The following is a 23,880-nucleotide window of genomic DNA, read 5'->3' on the forward strand; positions in this document are numbered from 1 at the left end:
TAACTCAGCCACCATTAACTTGGAAATCAACAGTACAATTGCCAAAACATCTATCGCCTTCGTCGGTAGATTGAAGTGTAACATGTTGTAGAGACGGGGATTCAAGCTGTCCACAAAGTTAAAAGTATACAAAGCTGTTATTCTGACGACCCTTCTATACGCGTCTGAGGATTCTACTCTTTATAGGAGACACGAAAAGCAGATGAACCACTTCCACGTTTTTTTCATCCGAAAACTTCTCAAGATTCGATGCCAGGACAAAGTACCAGACACCGAAGTTCTCAGTAAAGCGAACATGCCCAGCACTTTTACCATCATAAAAAAGGATACAAATCAGATGTGCAGGCCACGTCCAACGAATGTCGAACCATCGCATTCCTAAACAACTGCTCTATGGAGAACTGATTAACGGCAAACGCCATGTGGGTGGTCAAAGAAAACGTTTTAAAGACACTTTAAACGCTTCCATAAAAAAATTTTCTATTGACGTAGATTCGTGGAAAGACTTAGCCTCAGAGCGACCAAAATTGCGCAGTCTTATTTATAAAGAGACAGAATCAGCTGAGAAACATCGTACGCTATCTGCAGTCAAAATACGAGAACACCGCAAGGCCCGAACCTTAACCCTATTTGTAGAAACGCGGGGGTTTATGAGGATGCCCCACTCTATTAGTGAAATATTTCACAGAAGGATATATGCTAGAAATGTGAAATTTCTTGGCTTTTAGTTTTTATTCTTTGCAAATTTTCTACACCTAAACAGGTCATCTTTCTACCTTTCTGCCCTTTACAATAAGCATTTCGTTTTAGGTGACTAGACATTTTCGTGCAATGGTAGTTATCATATATATATGTTAATGTTAATGCAATATAAATGGGAGTGCAATTACTTTGAAATGTAGAAACGTTCAAAAATGCCTTATATTAATGAGCACAAGTAATTTTTTGTTTAGTTTAGTTACAATTCAAAAATTTCAATTGTGAAGCTATTTTCGGAAAATTAGAATAAAAACCGACTTTCTGACGTTTTTTCATGTCAAACACTTTAGTTCAATGAATAGCGATTAATTAGCACGCAGCTAAGATAGCCCGTGACGTGCTTACCGCGTACGAAAACAGCTCGTATTAAGATAGAGTTAAACAAGAACCCTAGCCATTAGCCAACCATCCTTTCCGTATCCATCCTGCAGCAGAAGCTTCATCGCATAGATAGGCCTCGTCCGTTATCTCCGCACTCATGTACAATGACCATAGCCTACACTAAAGCTTGATTCATTCTCATTGGCCATCTTCGAAAACGAAGGGGGAAGATCAATCAATATTCATGTTGGGATATCCTTTACAATGAGGACCATTCCGAAGCGTTGTGCACTAACTTATAGCGAGGTCGTCAGCATAAGCATACAATATAGATGTTGTTGGTTGAAGGTCATGGATATAAACATTGGAAAAAAGTGGAGCCTGGACGGATTCCCGAGGGACACCTTTCTTGAGGCGTGTTGGCCTGCTTCTTCGTCCGCGTCCGGTGGTAAGGGTGAAACCGCAGTAGTAGACAAGCTCCGTGATCATTCTAACCATATACCTGTAGAGAGATCAAGCGGCGTTGGTTCAACTTTCATGATGTGCGCTTGAGCAAAGTATTTCAGGACTACTCTCGATTCAGTGGCACCAAGTGGACGGCACAATTTACAAAGACAAAAAAATTCAACAACTATCGGAAATGTCACTCTTCCAATGCTGGTAACCAGCTCTGCGTCAGTGGTTTAAAGCCCCTACAAGTATACAAAACTGCCAGGAATAACCTATAAAAGACTTTGCCAGTCAGGGGGTAAAGATTCAAAATCAAACCAATCCAATCGCCTAGTTGCAATTATCGAACAAGTCCAATGTGCATCTATCGATAGAGTCAAGCTGGTATTTTCAACCAGGTGGTCCTAAACTCGCACTCCAAAGATCCCAGCGCTTAAGATCTCCACGCCCTTTTTTTTGCCATGCTGCAGATAAATGCAATACCAACTGCACTATCAGAATTTTGGAACAGTAAATGAAAATAAGTCGCAAGACCACTTCACGTCACATACCTCACTAATACCTATGCTTCACCCGGAGCAAAACTATCTAAATAGGAATGAGTAAAACTCAATCGTTTGCGAAATGGACTGTGCCATTTCAATAGCAACATGTTTCAGTGGGGCCTCGACGACTCAACATCTTGTCATCTGATACAGCAACCTGCAGATTACAATTACTCGTACGAGTACATTGGGCATTAATGGGTTAAAATGTGTGAAAAAGATGGACCCTTCCGATTTCCACCAGATGTTTTAGAGAGAGCATCAAATTTATGAAAAAAATTATGATCCTCAAAAATTGGAACTTTTTTTTATTTCTGCAAAAAATTTAACCATTAGCTTACTAGAAATCTACATGATGTAACTTTTTCATGCACAGTATTTACTCGGAGCATGTGCCAGATAATAGCATTTGTGATAGTTTTGTTTGCTGATTTCATGATGTAACCTTTATTGAACTGTATTTTGTGTGTTACAACTCGATGGTTTTGGTTCACTTTTCAGCATGGTTTTGAATAAAAATAGTTTCTCAAAATTTAAGATATAAAACTGTATCAACTTATCTTTAGGGTGTATCAATTCACCTTCGTTTGTCCACTTCTAAAAAAATAATTTTGAGGGTAGGAGGAAGTGGATAAAAATTAAAAAAAAACAGAAGTTTTGTAATATACTGGTGTATCCAAAAGCCTGGGCTAAAGTTGAATTTGATAATAATTGCCAAACACTCTCATCGCTTACTTTCATCATCGGTGAAGGGGCATGCGTAATTAGTTCAAGACTTTGTAGCTCCTGCGAGCTTTGTATACGTCATTTCTACGTTCTCGGATGCCACTCATAGTTTGGTTCTGGAATCTTTGTAATCTTTGTAATCTTTGTAATTCTTGTCACCCATAGCACTGGAATTCTACAGAGCGCGTGGCCGCTCTCTCACAATGCGTTACAAAACATAGTTTTACGTCCATCTACGTTATTAGTTTGTTGCGTGCTGCTAGTAATCAATAAGTCGTGGCCACGTTTGTAATGTAGAACTAGCTTTTAAGCGGGAACGTTCAACGCCTTAACTCTTCACTCCTCTTAATTCCTAACTCTTGATATGAAAGTTTCAATATGTTATCTAGACTGTTGGTTTCAATTATGTAACTTTGGTACATGTTTCAAGAAGTTCCAAAATTTTTCAATATGTACTATGTAGTCGAAATGTAGGAAGGTAGTTTCAATAGTTTTCAAGATGATCAGTAGCCTATGTTTCAGTATGCAATCGGTACGTTTCAATATGTATAGACATGTGCCGGAGAGCTTTGTTATGGACTTCAATTTCAAGTTTGATTTCAATCAGTTCTGCGCTCTGTTGTTGGATTAATTTCTGAGCGTCAAACAGATCTTTCCTGTTTGTTCTGATGGTGTCAAATAGATTTTTGTTACTCTAATAAACTGAATACGGAAGAGTATAGATATTCTCCTCAGGTTATCCCTACCACTATCGTGCTCGCGATGTTGCTGCACTAACCGCAGCTGTGTATGGGCGGATTACTGTCAACAGTGCCGTTACAACCTCTAAAAGTTTATCTAATTGGTAGTAACAGCTAGCAAGGTAAACCATCTCAAAACACTTTTTCCAAAAAAGGCTCAATCTGGGAAAACATTTTAAATAATGTGGCATTTCATAGTTAGGTGAAAATTTGAAAGTTTGGTGTCACACTGCCACTGCAAATATTGCTGTTCTGTAATTGAAAAAGTGTTCAGATGCCTAAATGCAGTGCCTGAAGTCGACGTGTTGATTTGTACTGTTTACTGTTGGTAAAACTGCGTTTCTGTTTGCAGTTTCAGTTTGTGTAAGTTGTTAATAAAGATATTGGTTAGCTGATTTGGCGTTAACCCTTAGAAGGTTGGGCTCCTGGAGTCTTGCTCAGTTTGGGGGGGGGGGGGGCTGTCGATTCTTCTTATGCTTTAAGAGTGATATCTCTGTTATTTTTTAAGGTACGGTTTCAAAATTTGGGATTCATTTTGTAAAATTATTCACGCTGAGCATATCCGAAAATTAAATCTATGTGAACTTTAGAAATTGCACATATACGTTGAAATGTTGAGGTGACTTATGACTGTAATTGTACCGTGAGTTTACACATTATTTTTTGGTAGAGTAATGAAGAACATACATTGCAATGTTGTGATTAAAATTTTTTTAAATAATTTTACATAAACAGTTAGGATTAACAATACATGGGCCAAATTAATTACTTTCATCCAGCTGGTGGGAAAATTTTGAACAATAGAATATGAAATATTTCAGAGGATGTGCTGGGAAATGCCTTATATCTCTCAATTTATAACCTTTATTCGCTCAAAATTTCAGCTCAATAGAGGTGAATAAAAGTTAGGAAAAGTCAAGAAATCTCGTAGTCGCAGCCTCAGTGGTTTTAAAGATACAACTGTTGATACAAAAAAGTTGAATTGACAGCCCCCCCCCCCCCCAAACTTCAAAGGGTTAAGTTCCAGTTGTATTGTAGCCAACGTGGTTATTTATTTTGCAGATTCAAGTTTTATGTTTAATAAAACCAAATCAAGGTTACAACAACTATTGCAAAATTTGTTTTACTCCAGGCGGGAGTTTTACTGGTTTGTTTGTTTGGGCAATGGCCTTCCTAGGACTAACCTTGAGAGCGTTTTGTATTGCCATTGTGACTGCTGTTCTTTTTTTCTTTTTCTTTTAAAGAGTCCTCTTATACCAACTAAACATTTATCTAAAACATTTGCTTCAGAGTAATTTTAATTTCGCTGCAAAAACAAAATCCTTCTCTGGAAACTTGTGTGTTTATCACAGTTTTTAAACAATTTCGTTAGATGGAGAGACGACAGACTTGCATTTGAAACACTCAACAAAGACATCAAGGAATTAAGTCTTAATAGCAAAATGGTGAAGAGTGTATGGACTCCAGACAGCTTCTTTCGAAATGGAAAAAAGTCCATCGCCCACAAGATTACTGTACCAAATCGTCTGTTACGTATTGATCCGCAAGGCAACGTTTTATACACCATGAGGTAATAATGATTTACTACATAAATTTGAATACTTTCACCGTTTCTCGAAATAGCGCTTTCACTGCAAAAGATGCTTTTTCCAATGTTTATGTTGATATGTTTGTAATCAATTAAATTTATTTAATGCAACTGAATAATGCGTAATCTGATGATCAAGTTATTGGTGAGAATAATGTGACAAAAAGAGTTGTACAAAATATTTGCTGAATTGTTTGTTTGAGTGGCTGAACATAAAAAATAATAATATAGATTTTCCACAAAGATAAGAGTTAAACTGACTGGTAAAGCGGCGGTCGATTACCCAAGTGGCAAGAATACGGTGCGATACTGATGAGCCCAGCCTCATGGGCGAAACACGTGTCTGTCGCTGTCTATTCGATGCTACAATCGGCTGCCCAGAAACTTATCGTTTATTGGAGGTCTTTATGGCTAGCGTGGAAGCTACACCGTTCTGGTTAGCGAAGCGTTACTGCTGCTCGCTGTACTAGCGAGTGATCAGCCTTGTGCTGATGGCCGGGAAGAACACCCCTTCTTCACAAATATAGATTTTTTTTGCTTCACTGTGCAGATTAACCATCAAAGCTAAATGCCCGATGACGTTGATTGACTTTCCCATGGACGTTCACACATGCCTATTAGTGTTTGGGAGTTTTGGTTACACAAAGGTAATTTTTGCATGCAATTACTTTTCAATTATTCATTTGTAATAGCGATAGTGTGACAAGAATCATGAGATACATGTTCAATTTTTCATTGCGATGCAATTGTATAGCCTTAACACTTTGCTCCTCAAAGGGAGGCCAGATTTGGCCCCCCCTCAAATTTCCTTTAATTATTTGAAGCACAGTAACGCCATGCACTTGGTTTTTCTTGACTTTTCCTAAAATTGCCAGGCGGATCTGATGATATTAAATTTGATGCTAAAAGTTGTGTAGTTTTCTTGTAAATTCAAGATTTTAGTGAATTTTTGCTATTTCTAGCTAACTTCCAGCAAAGCGTGAAATGGATTATATTGCGATAACAAGCCATAAGCTCATAATTGCTTCGTGCATCGACATGCGCGAGCCGAGAGAAGCATCCTCTTGCTTTCCTTTGTTTGGTTTGACCTCAATAATACAAAGCGCGTAATTTCTTATGCTACAAAGAAAAGCCAGTGATCGCAAAGCTGTTAATTAGAAACAATAATAGCAAACGTTTTTTGCGTTATCAGCTCTACAAAGAAGAATAGCAATCCACGATCAAAACAGTAGGCTATGGAGGCCACAAACTATTCAAAACAGTTGTTTCAAGCAGATAATATTCATTGACGAATAAAAAACGTTACAATAAGAAATCTTCTCTTGGGTAAAGACACGAAAACCTGGTTTCGAAATAAACGTTCTATGGAAATGCTCTCATTGACAAAACTTGCAATTGAGGAAATGTATCACTGCAAATGCTTTTGGGAGAAGCCGGAGAAATAGCGTTTTTGCAAACAGTAATTGTGAGATACACTCAAAATTGTGAGATAGGCTCCATTTACACGTAGCAGCTAACTCGATGACGTCTCTTCCCTGCTTTATGTCGCCTACTTGTTGTTATGTCCTGTATTTTTGTTTCACAGTGCACTGTGTTTTGTTCCAAAGAGCGCAAAATAAAGATGATAATGCCTCATCTACATTACAAAATATTTTGTAATGTACAAACAAAATGTACAATGTACACAATGTACATTACAAAATATTTTGTAATGTAGACGAGGCATAAAGTTAGGCGTTACATAAGACAAACAACAAATCAGCTTTCTTCATCATTGATTCAACATCTGAATACGTTGCCCCAATGTATAAGAGGCCGGCTATTGTGAAGACCCGCCATTTATAAACGATTCGATTATACCAAAAGTGGGACAAACTAGTGAATCAAAGAATGAATAAACAATGCTGAGAAAACTAAATCTAAGTGACGAACAATACCGATGTCTTCATTTATCTTGGAAAAATGCTGCCTAAACTTATCAACAAAAAATACCGTAAATAACGGCAAGGATCCCGAAAGCAGAATTTGCTCGACTTTGGCATGAATTTAGTCAGACATCTACAGTAATAATTCCACACATACAATAACGGGCTCTCAACGGCTGTAAGATAGGCTACATAATAATCAACCTGGTTCTGGACGATTTGTGTAACAGTTTAGGGGAAGACACTACTTGAAATGATGCACCACACAAAAGATTTTTAATGAAGACTGAGTCTAAAAACCGATGTGGATTGTGCTGCACAATAACTTCAAGTTTAGGACAGAAGAGGCGGAAAATATCACGATAAAAATAAAGACCTTGTGGGAAATTTTCGAGAATCATAACACGATGCAATTACCATAAACGCTTAGTTTGCATGCTGCTCTAAGCTGGCCGGCAACCACAAAGGTAGACAACACAGGCAGTTTATAATTTGATAACAGCGCAATAAACATTATAAATACGTAAACCGACAATTTTCTTTTACAAACGTTTTACGTCTAATAGTAAATTTTCCCCCAACAATTTTTTGTGAAGCGCTTGCAAACCACGGTTTTGTAAAATAATTCATCATTATTATTTTTTACTTCTCGGATATTGTAAAACGTCATCAGCAAAATCACAAAAAAATTTTTCATTGCTTCAATGTAGTAGGCCTAAGAATTTTTTATAGAATTGTAGCCACGTTGTTTCAACAAAGACGCCATTTTTTGGCAATATAAAGTTATAGAAAATAATTTGCAATCATGCAAATGGTTGGAAAGAATCTAGGAAGTCTTCTCACAATCTGGCACAAAGTGATTATGTTTATTGTATTGTATCTCTGCAAAATGTTTTACGACAAACTTTGAAGCTTCGTTATAATCATTTTTATCTTTGAAGTCAAAAGTTAATTTTCTTTTGGCCAGAAACATTATCACTGCCTTGCTGATGTTGTCGCCTTTACGCGTATTTTTTGTGCTTCAAACAATAAGGACCCAGTCAGCAATCCAGTCTATTTACATTGATTCAACATTTGTAAACGTTAAATTTATGTAGATTTGCTCATGGATTATTTCACATTTCCTTTGTTTACGCATGTTCCTCAATTCGCTGTTGCATTGTTTCGACGCTGGCGGACTAAAATTGTATTTTCAAATTGATTGACGCAATCTTCAATAAAAAGTGGGCTTCGAACTTAGCTTTGTTGATGTAAATGCTGTATTTTTTGTGGATGTAATTTATGAGTCATGTTTATAAACACCCGTAAGCGAAATGACTTATGATGGAGCCTGCATGATATTTGTGATGCGACTTGACACAAATCCACAATTCCAAAAGCACCTAATTTGAACTTAGAAATTTCAGATAATTTCAACAATTTGTTCAATTGTCTTCTCTCTACTAAAAATATTCATACTACAAACTCAATTGTAGACCTAAAATACACAAACGAAGATGTAAACAGCTATTCAAGCAGGCTAAGGTGTTACTTATGAAAAATTTGGTTCCATAAAACTAGAAGCTAGCCATGAGTTTCGGAATGCATTAGTTTAGGACAAAAATGTAAGACAACAAACGCAGTTTTGTTTTTTCAAATTCGTGTAACAATATTACTCTAATTGTAACTATTTTAGAATCAGTGAGTAGCTTACAATAAGATTTGCTCGCAAATCTTTATCAATGCAATGATTCGGCACACCGCACACACACTTCATGCGTTCGATTGAGCTCTTTGTTATTCAGAACTTTGCATGAAATCGGATTAACATGGTAATTAAATAGCGGCAAGATAAATCAAAATTGTCGTTTTTGGGTACCTTTGCAAAAATTGAAATATCAAGTTTAACATATAAAATTTCAAAATAATGACTTTTCAAACTTATAGACAAATGATTTGTTTTCACACCAGTGCAACTTCTGTTGAAATAGCACCAGCGGATAACACGTAACAGCTGATTGAATTTGATCCAAAAACGGCCCCCCCTTGAGCAGTTAACTTCCAAAAAAACGTTGAAAAGCAAAGGGTTAAATAATATGTTTGAATGAAATATCTTTACCACGTTTTAAACACCGGATAATTTTCGTTTAGGTGGCTGTGAATTTTAATGTAGCCTACTATTTTAATCATTTTATGGTGAATCCCACTTGGAACGATTTTCATTTGCAACACAAGCTGATATAACCTTAATATTATCTTTAAATTATTCATGACATATCGAAAGGCTAAACCACCAAAAAGACTTAGCCCTGGTAAGTTACAATTGTAAAAAGAAAATTAATTTCAAAAAAATCAAGAAATTGGTTGTGATGGGTTTGTGGATGCTTATTCCAGAATAAAGTAAGCCAAATGAACGTTATAAAATGTAGAAACTAAAATGCTTTTCAAACTCTTCTACAAATGCTAAGGAAATTGCCATCTATTTTTACTTATTGATTGATTGATTGATTGATCGTGTTTATCATTTGAAAAATACATTATTCCTTCCAATAGGCCTACAAAATGCCAATTGTTTTTTTTTTTTAATTTTTGTGCTGAACAGTAGCCTGCAGCCATCAGTTTAAATATGCTTAAAAATGAGCAAGGCTGTGATTAAAATCCTTATAAATAAATACAAGTGAAAGTATTGTTTGAAATGAACTTGGAAAAGCTTGTAAAGAAACGAAATATCTCCTGTACCATGGTTCAAAAAGAAGAAAATGATGGTGAAAGTTATGGAGGCCAAACGAATTCGAATATGTGGATAAAAAGGCAAAACGTTACCCAGCTTGATTACCCAGCTTACGTTACCCAGCTTACCCAGCTTGACAGGCAGACGACAAAGATGTCCTGAGGTTTTATTCAAATATAAACTTTATTCCGGGTGATCAAAAATAGGAAAAACTTTTGAAATCAATAAACTCTTGTAGCAAGGGCGTTTAAACTTCAGTGCAACCAAGAAAAGTTCAAGCCAATAAATAGTACAAGGCTACGAGTAAAAACATTTTCAGCAACAGTATTACGATACAAAAATAATCACAATTTAAAAAAGGTAGGCTATAGTGCTATTGTTTTGTCATAAAAGAAAAGGCTGAGTGACTCTCAGTGCGACCTGTTAGGCTGCATGAAACTAGCGCAATGTGACCGTATAATTTGACAAACAAATTGAATAGAATGTAAATGAGAAATAATTGAGTGTAATCGAATAACACAATAAGTCAATAATGTTTTTTTCAGACGAAATTTAACAAATCAAATCCAGTGACGTATTATTACAAAGTTTGAGCCAAAAATAACAATTTATGACAATTTTTGTCACTTTTCCACTGACATAAAGCAACAAAATTTAAATTCAATTTAAAAAAAAATCAAACACTTTGCATTGAAATAAAAGCAAGAAAAAAAGCATTTTTGTCGATTTAAGCTAAGTGCGATTGATCCAAACTTGTCTGGCAGTGGCAGCCCTTCTTAAAACCTGACTAGGCTTGATTGCTGGCCAACGTTCGATTTTTATGTCAAAAACTAAGTAATTTATCATTAAAGCCTCTTGCGCTGGTTTAATTAAATTGATTTATACCGATAAAACACACACTAATCCAGAAAAGTTTAAAAAACAACTGAATTTAAAACAAAAAATTTTAGGACAAACTTTGAACCGATTTGATAACGGGCAGCAAACAAGATGTTACACAATAGAATGTAAAACAATTAATCCACATGGCTTACTAATCGTTGTTTGATAAATTTTCTACCGTACTGTACTTCAATTGCTTCACTAGATAATAATTTACTTTCCTCATCCCTATTCTTTCAAAGCTGAGGCTGGGGAGTCAATTGCTTGTTTGCTACATGCGGCAACCGCAGACGTGGATTCTTGATAGACCTATGGGTTTCTTTGAATTGTTCTGTCTTTGCGAATTCTTTATCAATTTCGAAAAATTTTGGACTGAAATGACCACAATTAAATTCTTTTCTTAATTTGTCTAAAATTTGTTATTCTCCAGGCCTAAGTTTTTCTTTGATCTAATTTAAAATATTTAGACCTGGAGAGCAAAATCTTGGCTGCTTACTTTGTAAAAACGCGGGAAAAAAAGGAATTATTTCATGGAATATTTCTGTAAACGATGAGGTCTTGCATCATTCCGAATTATGAAATATTGCATCAGCCAGTTTAACTTGTGTGAAATTACACAACAAACCTGTTGACTATTACGTCATAGAGGCAAGTTATGTGCTTTTGAAATATAGCAATCACTTTCGTCATTTTGTAGATTGTCGATGAGAAAGCTCGTCAGATATTAAACATTTATTTAAAAAAAGGGGCGATTATTTAAACCTGTATCAACGTAAAGTCAATCGGGGATCCGCGTAAAGCAGATACAAAAGCATCAAAAATTTAAGAAAAATGAGTTCTGCTTTGCGTACTAGCTAGACGAAATTACCGTTAATCCAAAAATCTGTCTTGTGGTGACAAGTTAATGTTTTGTGCGTAGTGCATACGTGTTGCGCTATCCCTTGTAACATCCTGTGCTGCATCTGTCCTGTGTACTGAAATACAATTCGTGAAAAGACTTTTTCTGAAGAGTGTTTCTTTCGATCATCGCATACAGACGAAGGATTTGGGAATTTTATCCTACAACTTTCCCACGGAGATATATGGTTTATCGCTGTGACTGGAAATAAATAAACAAAACAAACAGAACTTTCAGATGATCAAATGCTTTGGAAAGAATATTGAATTTATAGAAGAACTAATGGTCCTCAAAATATAGATACTTTCTATTTCTACCGAAAATTCATCTTTTATTTGGAATCTATGTGATATCAATTCTCTTGCACGATAATTATGTAAACGGAGTTATCCATCTCTACTGTTGCCAACCTTTTTGAACTACAGTATGTAAGTAGTAAGGCATCATCATTCGCAACTTCAACAATGTTAGCAAGGTACCAGTATTATTCGCTTCCTTCAATCCAGATGGCAGCTACAAACTCACCAACTTGATAGGCTGGTGCTGCAGAATCAGTTTCCTGGTCATTTGATGTGGAGCTTGAATTTATCTCTGTAAGCAAATGCATAGCAGAAAGCAAACTTTGGAGGTCTGACATTGTTATAGTTGCACATGAACGTGAATTATCTAAGTAGCTGATAAGGTTGTTGGCATATTCTTTAGATCTAAAGTTTTTATAGTCTTGTTTCAGTCGAAATATTGAAGCACTTGATTTTAGGGAGAGGCATGTCTTCTTTGCATAGAGAACTTCAGTCCAAAGTCTTTTGTTCTTTATGTGATCTGTTACAGAATCGCTTTGAAGGCAGTGATGGGCATTATCGGCGATAATTCATCGGCGATAATTATCGGCGATAAATTTTTATCGCTTATCGTTATCGCTCAATCATTTTTTCAGTTATCGTTTATCGTTATCGCCAAAGGCAATATTGGATTATCGCCGATAAATTTTATTTTGGATCAACACACAAATGGAAAGATCATGAAAAGTTATATTTTTAATAGCCACCTACAGTAGTTAATGAAACTAAAATTAAAACCAGTTCTTCTTCAGTGCCTGAAGTGTGTGTGCACAGGTTGTTATCAGGGGAGGGGGCACGCCCCCCTGCAGCGACGGCCCTGACAACACAATAATTTTATAGTTGCAAATTGCAATGCAATGAAATGCATGCAACAAGTCTCTTGTTGTTTTGCTGCAATGGGCAATCACGAGTGAATTTTACAATTAAAATGTAAGCGCACAGGCGCCGCAACTTCCTTTGAAGCGAAGCGAAAGAAATTGGCAAGTGGTTTGTGAAAGTGTCGCAATACGAGGCCGCTTTTACATCGGAAACATGGTCTTTCGCGCCACCTCACGATCAACTATTTTATTCTTGTGTTTTCTTTTTTCGTTGGAAGTGTTAGTTTTTAGTAATTGTCGTAAAAAAATAAAACCTCTCTCGTCAAAACATGAAACTTACTGTTTTAAGCGCATTAAATCTTTAGATGAGTAGATTAACTAAAATTGCAAGAACTTGCCTTGAGACGTGCGGTTACGTCACAAACTCAGATTAAAAGACAAAATTCATACACAATAACAACACAAGATCGGTTATAGACTGTAAGATCGATTTTTTTCTAGCTTGGCGATATAACTTTAATCCAAAAATAATAACCGAATGCATAAGTGCCATTTAACTTAAAAAGTTAACCCATTTGTGCCGAAAGTGAAAGTACTTAAAAAAAATTTCGGAAAATTTAAATATTGCATAATTATGACCTAAAAAACATATCATAATTATTTTTTTCCTAATTGCGTTTGTACTTTTTGAGAAAAAAGCCGTCCTATATATAAGACGCTAGGCAAATCCGTTGTCAAATTTCAAAAGTTTCTTGTTCGTAATGCTTAAGCGTTTGGTGTAAAAGAAGCTGAAAATTTAAATGATTTCAATACTCGCTTGAAAACATTCTATTTCACTAAACATTATGCCTGAAAGTAGGCTACCGTATTATTTATCACCATTGTCATGTTCATCGCCCAGGAGCATAGTTTACACTGTGGATGTGGCGCTAAATCAATGTCGTCATTATTATTAAGAGAAGGTGGGGCAAGATGGAACGTGGGGCAGGACGGGACACCGTGGATATTTTTAAAAGTATTAGCTTTAGCATCATTTAACCATTTAGATGCTACAACGTACATTTTACTTATCGCTCAAAGTGATAAATGGGAAATGTCTTGTTCATGTCTTGTCATGTCATTATTGTTATCGAGCATTTTATTGCAATGAAATTTCAAAAAATATGAAGATGAAAATTAGCAAAGTAATACAACATCACTGAAACAAGTCATTGCGGAATATGATATTGCTTGAAGCATTTAACATGCAGACCGACATCACATTTTTGCATCTTGTAGTAGTTTTTGCATGACAATAGGCGGATCGAGTTGCGTGGTAAAATTATGCTATATACAGTATAACCTTTCTCATTTACTGTAGCCTACCTATGCGACATAGCCTACTTCAATCAAATATTTTTATCCCCACTAATACAGTGCCTACATTGTAGTTCTTATCTCAACAACTCAGCGTTCTGCCATTGCTTTAATGAGGTGTCGGCCGAGGTGTCGAAATCGACACTTTTAGAAATTTAGTTCACTACTTTGGGCCTTAATTGTTATTGCAACGTTTTCAAACTTTCAGTAGCTTCCCAATTATGCTTAGATTTTATAGTTCAGTACTTGTTTTCTAAAAAATCTTTTTATGTTATCTACAATGTGCGGATATACCTCCAACGGCCGAGGTGTCGAAATCGACACCTCATACAAATTTAGTAAGATTTGTAAAGTATAAAAGATTTTCTGTGTGAAAAAAACTATTTCAATAGCTTTCCCAATTACTTATAGCGTTTCTCATGGTAATTGTCCAACGCTCGGCTTGATGTGTGTTATCTCTCGGCTTGATTTTAGGTCATCCTACTGAATTTAGAAATACCTTCCACAAATCTATCAGCGATTTGCAACAGATAAGTTTATTCATATTCGAGACCCACTGGAAGGACTTGTTGCTAATTGCATCAACAATTACACTCCGGATTGGAGCCTACCAATCGATGAACAGCTATTTCCAATGGAAAACAGATGCCCTTTTATCGTGTTCATGCCAAACAAACCAGACAAGTTTGGCATGAAATTCTGGGTATTATCCGAGATTCATTCCAAATACGTATGCAATACTGTACCGTACTTATGGTACCTCGGAACTATTGAAAGAAAGCAACGAAATGGAAGGCTTCTCTCCGAGGATGTAGTGATCAAGATCACCACCAATTTACACAGACAAAGCGGGTACAACGTCAAAACAGTTAACTTCTTTACTAGGGTGAATCTTGCTGGTTTACTACAGGAAAGAAATGTATAACCATTGTTGGAACTGTTCGTGCTAACAGTAAAGGACTGACAAAGAAGATGACTAAGGGTGGAGGAGAAAGATTTTCCAGTAAATTCTTCTACTGTTCAACGAACAGCTGCATGCTTGTAAACTATCAGTGCAAAAAAATGCAAGTGTCTTTTCCACCATGCATGACAGCCCCAGTATTGATGCAACAGAGAAAAATAAACCCTTTGTGATTCATTTTGATAGCGAGAACAAGGTAGCGGTTGATGTGTTTGACCAAATGGCAAGAAAATGCATCACACATGCAGCAAGCAAAAGATGGCCTCTTGCAGTTTGGACAAATATGCTAGATATTGCAGCTTTGAGCTCTTGGATTATATTTAGAAAACGTTCCGGCAGCAACATCACCCGACGTGATTGCATCTTCCAGATTGAGAGCTTGAGAACTGCTCATGTGCTGAAACGAAAGCCGACACTGCAGAGAGAAGAGCAGGGACGACCATTTAGAAAACGCGGAAAATGTGATGGATATTATTGCAAAACAATACAGTTACCATTTGCGGCCACTGTCGAAAAGTGGAAAGTCTGATAATGGTGACTGAAAAGTTATACAGTGCAAAGGCTGCACTGCGTAAAGTGTTCGTGGGTTTGTTTGATTTTTTTTCTCTCCTGAATAAGAAAACTTTGTGCTATTTTTATGATAAATATGTCTTCGCTCTATTGAATTTTTAGATCATCGTACAGAGTCAAGATACAGATAGACCTACAGTCAAGCTTCGAACTGATTAAAACCTGGTAGCTTTCGTCATAATTTTCGTCTAAAGCCAACAAATGAACAGCGCAAATAGGTGACAAAAGTATTAAGTGCTTCAGATAGTTTTATCACTGTAAAATAAAACGAACTCTTACTGTTAATTTTGTGGAAAAATAAAGTTTTTGTGAAAAGTGTCGATTTCGACACCAGCGGCCGTTGGAGGTATACTTTTTTTCGGCCGTTCTAGTGTTAACGTTGTGAGAGAGTTTCTGTACCTCAATGACCTCTACTGTGCTGGCGGGAGATAACTGCTCCCAGAAAGGTCACCCATGCCAGGTTGGTCGAAAGGTAGAGGTCAGACAAAACGTAGTCCAAAGTTCCCAACGGCGGAACAGGCGGATGAAGCCAGCCAGGCTCAACGACTGGGAAGGCGGATGAAGGCTGCAGCATGCCACCAGCTCCAATCGTCTTGGTTTGCCTTACCATTGGATAAAGCTGATGGCCTTGTCAAGTTTATGTGTGCTTGTTGAGTGTGCACCAGCAAGTCCACGCTAATCAACTCACGCACAGGCGTCTTCGCAAGACACTCATTTTATTGCGAAGGCCATCATCCTCGAAGACGAGGGATAGCCATCATCATCATCATCACAAAGAAAACAAAAAAAAATATCTGAAATTATCAGTAAATTACGATAATTATGTTCTTGTTCTTAAACAAACACGAATAATTTGACAAGCTTGATGGATTTCACATTATGCACATTTTTACTACCAATAACGCTTAAGATTACTGATAAATTTTCAAGCATTTTGTGTTTTTGGGAATTTTTTCAATTATTGCTGACTTTGCTGTAAACAGTCCTTTAAAGGGGTATTAAAGGAAAAACCTGACTTGGCGATTTTCCACGTTCTTTGTGTTTAACATGCTACCATAAAACGATTTTCAATAAAATTTTGCCCCATTGCGGTCTGACCACCATTGTGCGCGTGCTTTTGTCAGAGCTTTCAAAACGAGATTGGCCTGAGCAACGAAGCGTGCGACTGTAAAAAACGTCATAAAGTCTACATCATAAAGTCTAGCAATCAACCGATCACGCAATAATTGTTACTGCGGGCGATTTGACTGTAGGCTATGTATGTATTTACATCAAAACAGCACATTTTAACATCAAAACAGCAGACAGTTTGCTCAAAACATCAGATTGGTAACGTGGCTTTTGTTATTGCTGGACTTTATGACGTATTCTTGAGCTGTGTTTGCACGTTTTGGTCATTTTGAAAAAAATGAAAATAAATGAAACACTGGACTTTGGGCCTTGCCAGCGCCATTGAAAACAAATTTTTTTGGGTAATTGTTTTTGAAATGTATTCTTGAATGTTCAGTTTACTCATTTTAATGCTTAATTCCGGTTTGAAATTTTCCTTTAGTATGCCTTTAAGCAGAAAGCAAAATACAAAGTTTGGAATTTTTTATGGTATTTTCATTTGATTTAATTATTTTGCCTACTGCACGTAAGCGGCAGTGTAACTCAATTGATAAAAGCATCCAACTGGTATCTGAAGGTATAATTATAAGCACGGCGGTTACCTCAGTGGTTTGATTCTGGATCAAGAGGTTGAAGATTTGATGCCCACTGCCGCTATTGCGATTCTATTTATGCATAACTTATAAAAAGTTTTGTCCCTTTCCAGTATATTATGTTCGATTTTTCGGCATGTTGATAAAAACAGGTCGTGCTGCATGGGATGGGGCAGCGCTAATCAAGAAAAAAAAAGTATCGTTATCGGACATTATCGGCGATAATTTATCGTTTATCGTTATCGCTTAACTTTTTTTTGATTTATCGTTTATTGTTATCGCTTTAGGCATTTTTCGTTTATCGATTATCGTTATCGCTTAACTGAAAAATGAGTTATCGCGCCCAACACTGTTTGAAGGTAAGCAGTCACTTCCTCAGAGGCGGTAAAAAGCCCTGGTGAATTTTGAGCTTTCAAGAAATGTAAATCAGCAAGTTTACTTTGCTCTGATATTAACACTTTGCTCCTAGGGAGGCCAGATTTGCACCCCCCCTCATATTTTCTTTGATTACTTGAAGCACAGTAACGCCATGCACTTGGTTTTTCTTAACTTTTCCTAAAATTGCTAGGCGGATCTGATGATATTAAATTTGATGCTAAAGGTTGTGTAGTTTTCTTGTAAAATCAAGATTTTGGTGAATTTTTACTATTTCTAGCTAACTTCCAGTAAAGCGTGAAATAGATTACAATGCTATAACAAGCCATAAGCTCATAATTGCTTCGTGCATCGATATGCGCGAGCAGAGAGAAACATCCTCTTGTTTTCCTTTGTTTGGTTTGACCTCAATAATACAAAGCGCGTTATTTCTCATGCTACAAAAGAAAAACCAGTGATCACAAAGCTGTTAACTAGAAACAATAATAGCAAACGGTTTTTGCATTATCAGCTCTAGGAAGAATAGCAATCCATGATCAAAATAGTATGTAGGCGACAAACTATGCAAAACAGTTGTTTCAAGCAGATAATATTCATTGACGAATAAAAAACGTTACAATAAGAAATCTTCCCTTGGGTAAAGACACGAAAAACCTGGTTTCGAAATAAACGTTCTATGGAAATGCTCTCATCGACAAAACTTGCAATTGAGGAAATGTATCACTGTAAATGCTTTTGGGAGAAGCCGGAGAAAAAGCGATTTTGCAAACAGTAATTGTGAGATACACTCAAAATTATGAGATAGGCTTCATTTACACGTAGCAGCTAACTCGATTGCTACATGTCCCTTCCCTGCTTTATGTCGCCTATTTGTTCTTATGTTCTGCATTTTTGTTTCACAGTGCACTGTGTGTTGTTCCAAAGAGCGCAAAATAAAGATGATAATGCCTCGTCTACATTACAAAATATTTTGTAATGTAGATGAGGCATAAAGCTAGGCGTCACATAAGACAAACAACAAATCAGCTTTCTTGATCATTGATACAATATCTGAATACGTTGCGCCAATGTATAAGAGGCTGGCTATTGGGAAGACCAGTCATTTATAAACGATCCGATTATACCAAGAGTCAGACAAACTAGTGGATCAAAAAATGAACAAACAATGCTGAAAAAACTAAATCTAAGTGACGAACAATACCGATGTCTTAATTTATCTTGGAAAAATGCTGCCTAAACTTGTCAACAAAAACTATCGTAAATAACGGTAAGGATCCCGAAAGCAGAATTTGCTCGACTTTGGCATGAATTTAGTCAGACATCTACAGTAATAATTCCACACATACAAAAACGGGCTCTCAACGGCTGTAAGATACATAATCAACTTGGTTCTGGGCGGCTTGTGGAACAGTTTAGGGCAGAGGTGACGAACCTGCGGCCCGCGGGCCGCATGTGGCCCGTCAAAGAATTTTGTGTTGCCCGCAAAACAATTTGACAATCGTTCATGCATTAAAGACAAAAGACATCTCAAAGCTATTTTATGCCTTCACTGGTACACCTTTCCTTTGCTATTTTCTTGCCTCCAACTTGAACTCATAAAACTACAGAGTGATGACACGCTAAAAGCGATGTATGTGAATAAGCCGTTGCTTGAATTTTATCGTGCATGTTTATCAAAAGAAGAGTTTCCAAACTTGAGAGCTCACGCTCTCAAATGGCCATCTGTTTTCGACAGCACGTACCTATGCAACAGTTCTTTCCTAAAATGCACTTTACAAAAATCGTTACAGATCGAGGCTGACAGATGAAAATCTTAGTATGCAGTTGAGAGTTGCCACATCGTCTGTTCGACCTAATATTGAACGCTTAGTCAAGCAAAAAACTTTCCAAAAATCCCACTAAGCAAAAAACTCCAATACTTTAATGTTATCTTTTAATATTTTATGCTTCAATGTTGCATTAGAAAGCTTCAGCTGTATGATTCGCATGGGCTTTTGTTTGTTGTTTGAAAAAAAAATTTCATTAACTGATTTGTTGTTTCGGAGCATAATGGTCGAAACATTTAGTCAACTTGAGTAAAAAGGATAGAGCCAAAAAAAGAAGAAATCATACTCATATGGAGCAAACGCTTCGAAAATTAAACTGTCTTCATTATCAGTGCAAGTAGCCACCTGTTGCTCTATCCTTTTTGCTCAAGTTGATTTGTTTTTATTTTTTACTGTTGGTAGGCTATGTTTCGATTCTGCGTAAGATAATTTCAACTGTCAACTTTGTGGGTTTTATTACTTTCATCTGCCGTTTGTTACTTTTCATGAATAATATCTTGAGTCGCTTATAAAAGATTTCATAGTAGCCTAGGTTACAATTAAAAAGTTGTGTGGCCCGATAACTCATGTGTAATTGACAAAGTGGCCGCTACCGCAAAAAGGTTCGTCACCCCTGGTTTAGGGGAAGACACTATTTGAAATGATGCACCACACAAAAGATTTTCAATGAAGACCGAGTCTAAAAACCGATGTGGATTGTACTGCACAATGACTTCAAGTTTAAGATAGAAAAGGAACAAAATATCACGATAAAAATAAAGACCTTGTGGGAAATTTTCGAGAATTATAACACGATGCAAATACCATAAACGCGTAGTTTGCATGCTGCTCTAAGCTGGCCTGCAACCACAAAGGTAGACAATACAGGCAGTTTATAATTCGATAACAGCGCAATAAACATTATAAATACGTAAACCGACAATTTTCTTTTACAAATGTTTTACGTCTAATAGTAAATTGTCCCCAACAATTTTTTGTGAAGCGCTTGCAAACCACGGATTTGTAAAATAATTTATCATTATTATTTTTTACTTCTCGGATGTTGTAAAACGTCATCAGCAAAATCACAAAAAAAACATTTCATTACTTCAATGTAGTAGGCCTAAGAATTTTTTATAGAATTGTAGCCACGTTGTTTCAACAAGGAAGCCATTTTTTGGCACTATAAAGTTATAGAAAATAATTTGCAATCATGCAAATGTTTGGAAAGAATCTAGGAAGTCTTTTCACAATTTGGCACAAAATAATTATGTTTATTGTATCTCTGCAATATTTTTTACGACAAACTTTGAAGCTTCGTTATAATCATTTTTATTTTTGAAGTCAAAAGTTTTTTTGTTTTTTTTGGCCAGAAAGATAATCGCTGCCTTGGTGATGTCGCGTTTACGCGTATTTTTTGTGCTTCAAACAATACGGACCCAGTCAGCAATCCAATCCTTTTACATTGATTTAACATTTGTAAACGTTAAATTCGTGTTGATTTGCTGACTGTGGGTTATTTCACATTTCCTTTGTTTACGCATGTTCCTCAATTCGCTATTGCATTGTTTCGACGTTGGCGGACTAAAAAGGTATTTTCAAATTGATTGACACAATCTTCAATAAAAAGTGAGCTTCGAACTTAGCTTTATTGATGTAAATGCTGTATTTTTGTGGATGTAATTTATGAGTCATGTTTATAAACACCCGTAAGCGAAATGACTTATGATGTGGCCTGCATCATAGTTGTGATGCGACTTGACACAAATCCACAATTTCAAAAGCACCTAATTTGAACTTAGAAACTTCAGATAATTTCAACAACTTGTTCAATTGTCTTCTCTCTAATAAAAATATTCATACTACAAACTCAATTGTAGACCTAAAATACACAAACGAAGATGTAAACAGCTGTTCAAGCAGGCTAAGGTGTTACTTATGAGAAGTTTGGTTCCATAAAACTAGAAGCTAGTCATGAGTTTCCGAAAGCATTAGTTTAGGACGAAAATGTAAAACAACAAACGCAGTTTTTTTTTTAAATTCGTGTAACAATATTACTCTGATTGCAACTATTTTAGAATCAATGAGTAGCTTACAATAAGATTTGCTCGCAAGTCGTAAATGTTTATCAATGCAATGATTCGGCACACCGCACACACACTTCGTGCGGTTGATCGAGCTCTTTGTTATTCAGAACTTTGCATGAAATCGGATTAGCACGGTAATTAAACAGCGGCAAGGTAAAGCAAAATTGTCGTTTTTAGGTACCTTTGCAAAAATTGAAATATCAAGTTTAACATATAAAATTTTAGAATAATGACTTTTCAAACTTATAGGCAAATGATTTTTTTCACATCAGTGCAACTTCTGTCGAAATAGCACCAGCGGATAACACGTAACAGCTGATTGAATTTGATCCAAAAACGGCCCCCCTCTTGAGCAGTTAACTTCCAAAAAAAGGTTGAAAAGCAAAGGGTTAAGAGCTTTTTTTAGAGTAACCTTTTTCTTCATAAGCTTTCATCTTTTCATTCCATTGCAGTCTAATTTCTTTGATGTCTTGTACTGGTTTTTTTCATTTCTTTTTGTCAATCTTCTGAATATTTTCAAGTAAATCCGTGCTTTTATTGAAAACTACCATACAATTCTGGAGACTGTATCAAGATTTCTTTTACCATAAATATTTAACTTGTGGTTCACTAATCCGACACTTTGTTCTTCACCCAGGTTGTGAACTGGCAGATTATCCAGTTTCTGTAGGACATCATAACTTGCCTATCCAATTTTCAACAGCGATCCTGTGTCCTCATTTGCAGCATGACCAAAACCAAACAGAGACCCTTTTTGAGTTGCCAAGCCTTTTGCAATAGATTGAAGAAATAGAGCAAGCAAGCTCTTAACTTCAGTACAATGTTTTTGCAAGCAAACATCAATTGAGCTGAGAATTGTTGGTTTAGGTAATGTCGATTTGAACATATCAACTGACGAAAAAGAAGTAACACACTTTGATGTTCACAGGAAATGATGTGCCTGAAGTAAAGTCAAGTCAGGCATATATGACTCAAAATGCAAAAATATTGCAACCCTATCATACCTTATTAATTAAAAATTTTAGGCTCATTTCCAACTCATTAAGGCCAATTATTGCCAAATTTTCAATTTTGTACCATCAATCGGTAAAGGGTGTATTTTGGACTAAAATGGCCTTGTCCGGCCAAACTACATACATCTGACACTTCTAAAACTGTTACATTCCTATCTTAACTTTTCAAGACGAAACGTTTGAGAATGGTCCCACCTTCTATGACAACCGGTTCAAAAGTTAGGTGTCAAATCCCATGCATTTTGGAAATTGCTCGATAGACCTCTGGTAGTGGAGAGTTTCCGGAGGGGCAATCCAAAAATGTTTTCATAATATGTTTTTTTACTCCCAGTGGCATAATTTTTGGGAGATACTGAGATTTTCTTAATTTTAACATACCCCTATAGTAGTATAGTATGTAAGATAAGAGTTGTAAATGTAACAACCCTCGGTACTAACCGGCAATAACCTGGCACAAACACATTTGATTTTATACCACAAACACATTTGATTTTATAATTTTTTCCCTGTGCCACAAACACATTTGATTTTATAATTTTTCCGTGTACCACAAGCACATTTGATTTTACGTCAGAATTCAAAACATAAATTCTGTTCTCACCTAAATTAACTCACCACATTCATATTTCTGATAAAAGCCTGATAAAAAGTCACCATATTATGAAATAAGCGGGGAATTGAAAAATGCTCATAACATATATAAAACAGAGATTTGTGCAATGAGAACACCCAAATGAACAGCTATAGAACAAATTATTGTAACATATACTTCTACAATCTGACAACCAGAAAAAAGTCAACAAACTCAACGCAATCTACATCACAAATTGTTACCTAAACTTAAGACAAGCATGAAAAAATACCAACTCTAGCAGAATGCGGGCACAAATTTTGCAACACGTAATGACACCTGCTGATAAAAAAACACAAACAAATCTACGAACACAGATTTTAACGTTACAAATTATGCAACAAAAACTCGTGATACTTTATTGTAGTTTCTTAAGCTTGTAAAAATAAAATTGTAATTTGCTGAAAATATTTTCAAGTTTGTAAAAGAAAATTTAAGTTTGTGACTTAAAATAATTTTTCACGTGTATGTCTTCAACGATAAACTTTCAGATTACAATTTGTTGAAACTATTTTTTTATTTTCAGTTTGTAAGTTATGGAACTTATCAGTTTGTAGTTTGTTAAATATTTTAGTTGTAGGTTTTGCAGTGAAAACTTTGTGATTTGTTAAAATTATTGTTCAGTTTGTAAACAAAACTTTAAGTTGTGATTTAAAATAATTTTTCGTGTGTATGTTGT

At 36.0% G+C, this 23,880-nt stretch overlaps 1 protein-coding gene across 1 annotated transcript in view; it reads left to right on the top strand.

Moving 5' to 3' along the window:
• Window positions 1-23,880, top strand: part of LOC145773775 (gamma-aminobutyric acid receptor subunit alpha-6-like) — a 197,991-nt gene that overhangs the window by 22,981 nt on the left and 151,130 nt on the right. Inside the window, exons 4-5 of the mRNA XM_082584905.1 lie at window positions 4,914-5,111; window positions 5,680-5,776. Of these exons, the coding sequence (XP_082441031.1) occupies window positions 4,914-5,111; window positions 5,680-5,776 (295 nt within the window). The remainder of the gene's footprint in view (window positions 1-4,913; window positions 5,112-5,679; window positions 5,777-23,880) is intronic.

The sequence above is a fragment of the Aplidium turbinatum genome, chromosome 7 (genome assembly GCF_918807975.1).
Source record: "Aplidium turbinatum chromosome 7, kaAplTurb1.1, whole genome shotgun sequence".
Taxonomy (NCBI): Eukaryota; Metazoa; Chordata; class Ascidiacea; order Aplousobranchia; family Polyclinidae; genus Aplidium; species Aplidium turbinatum.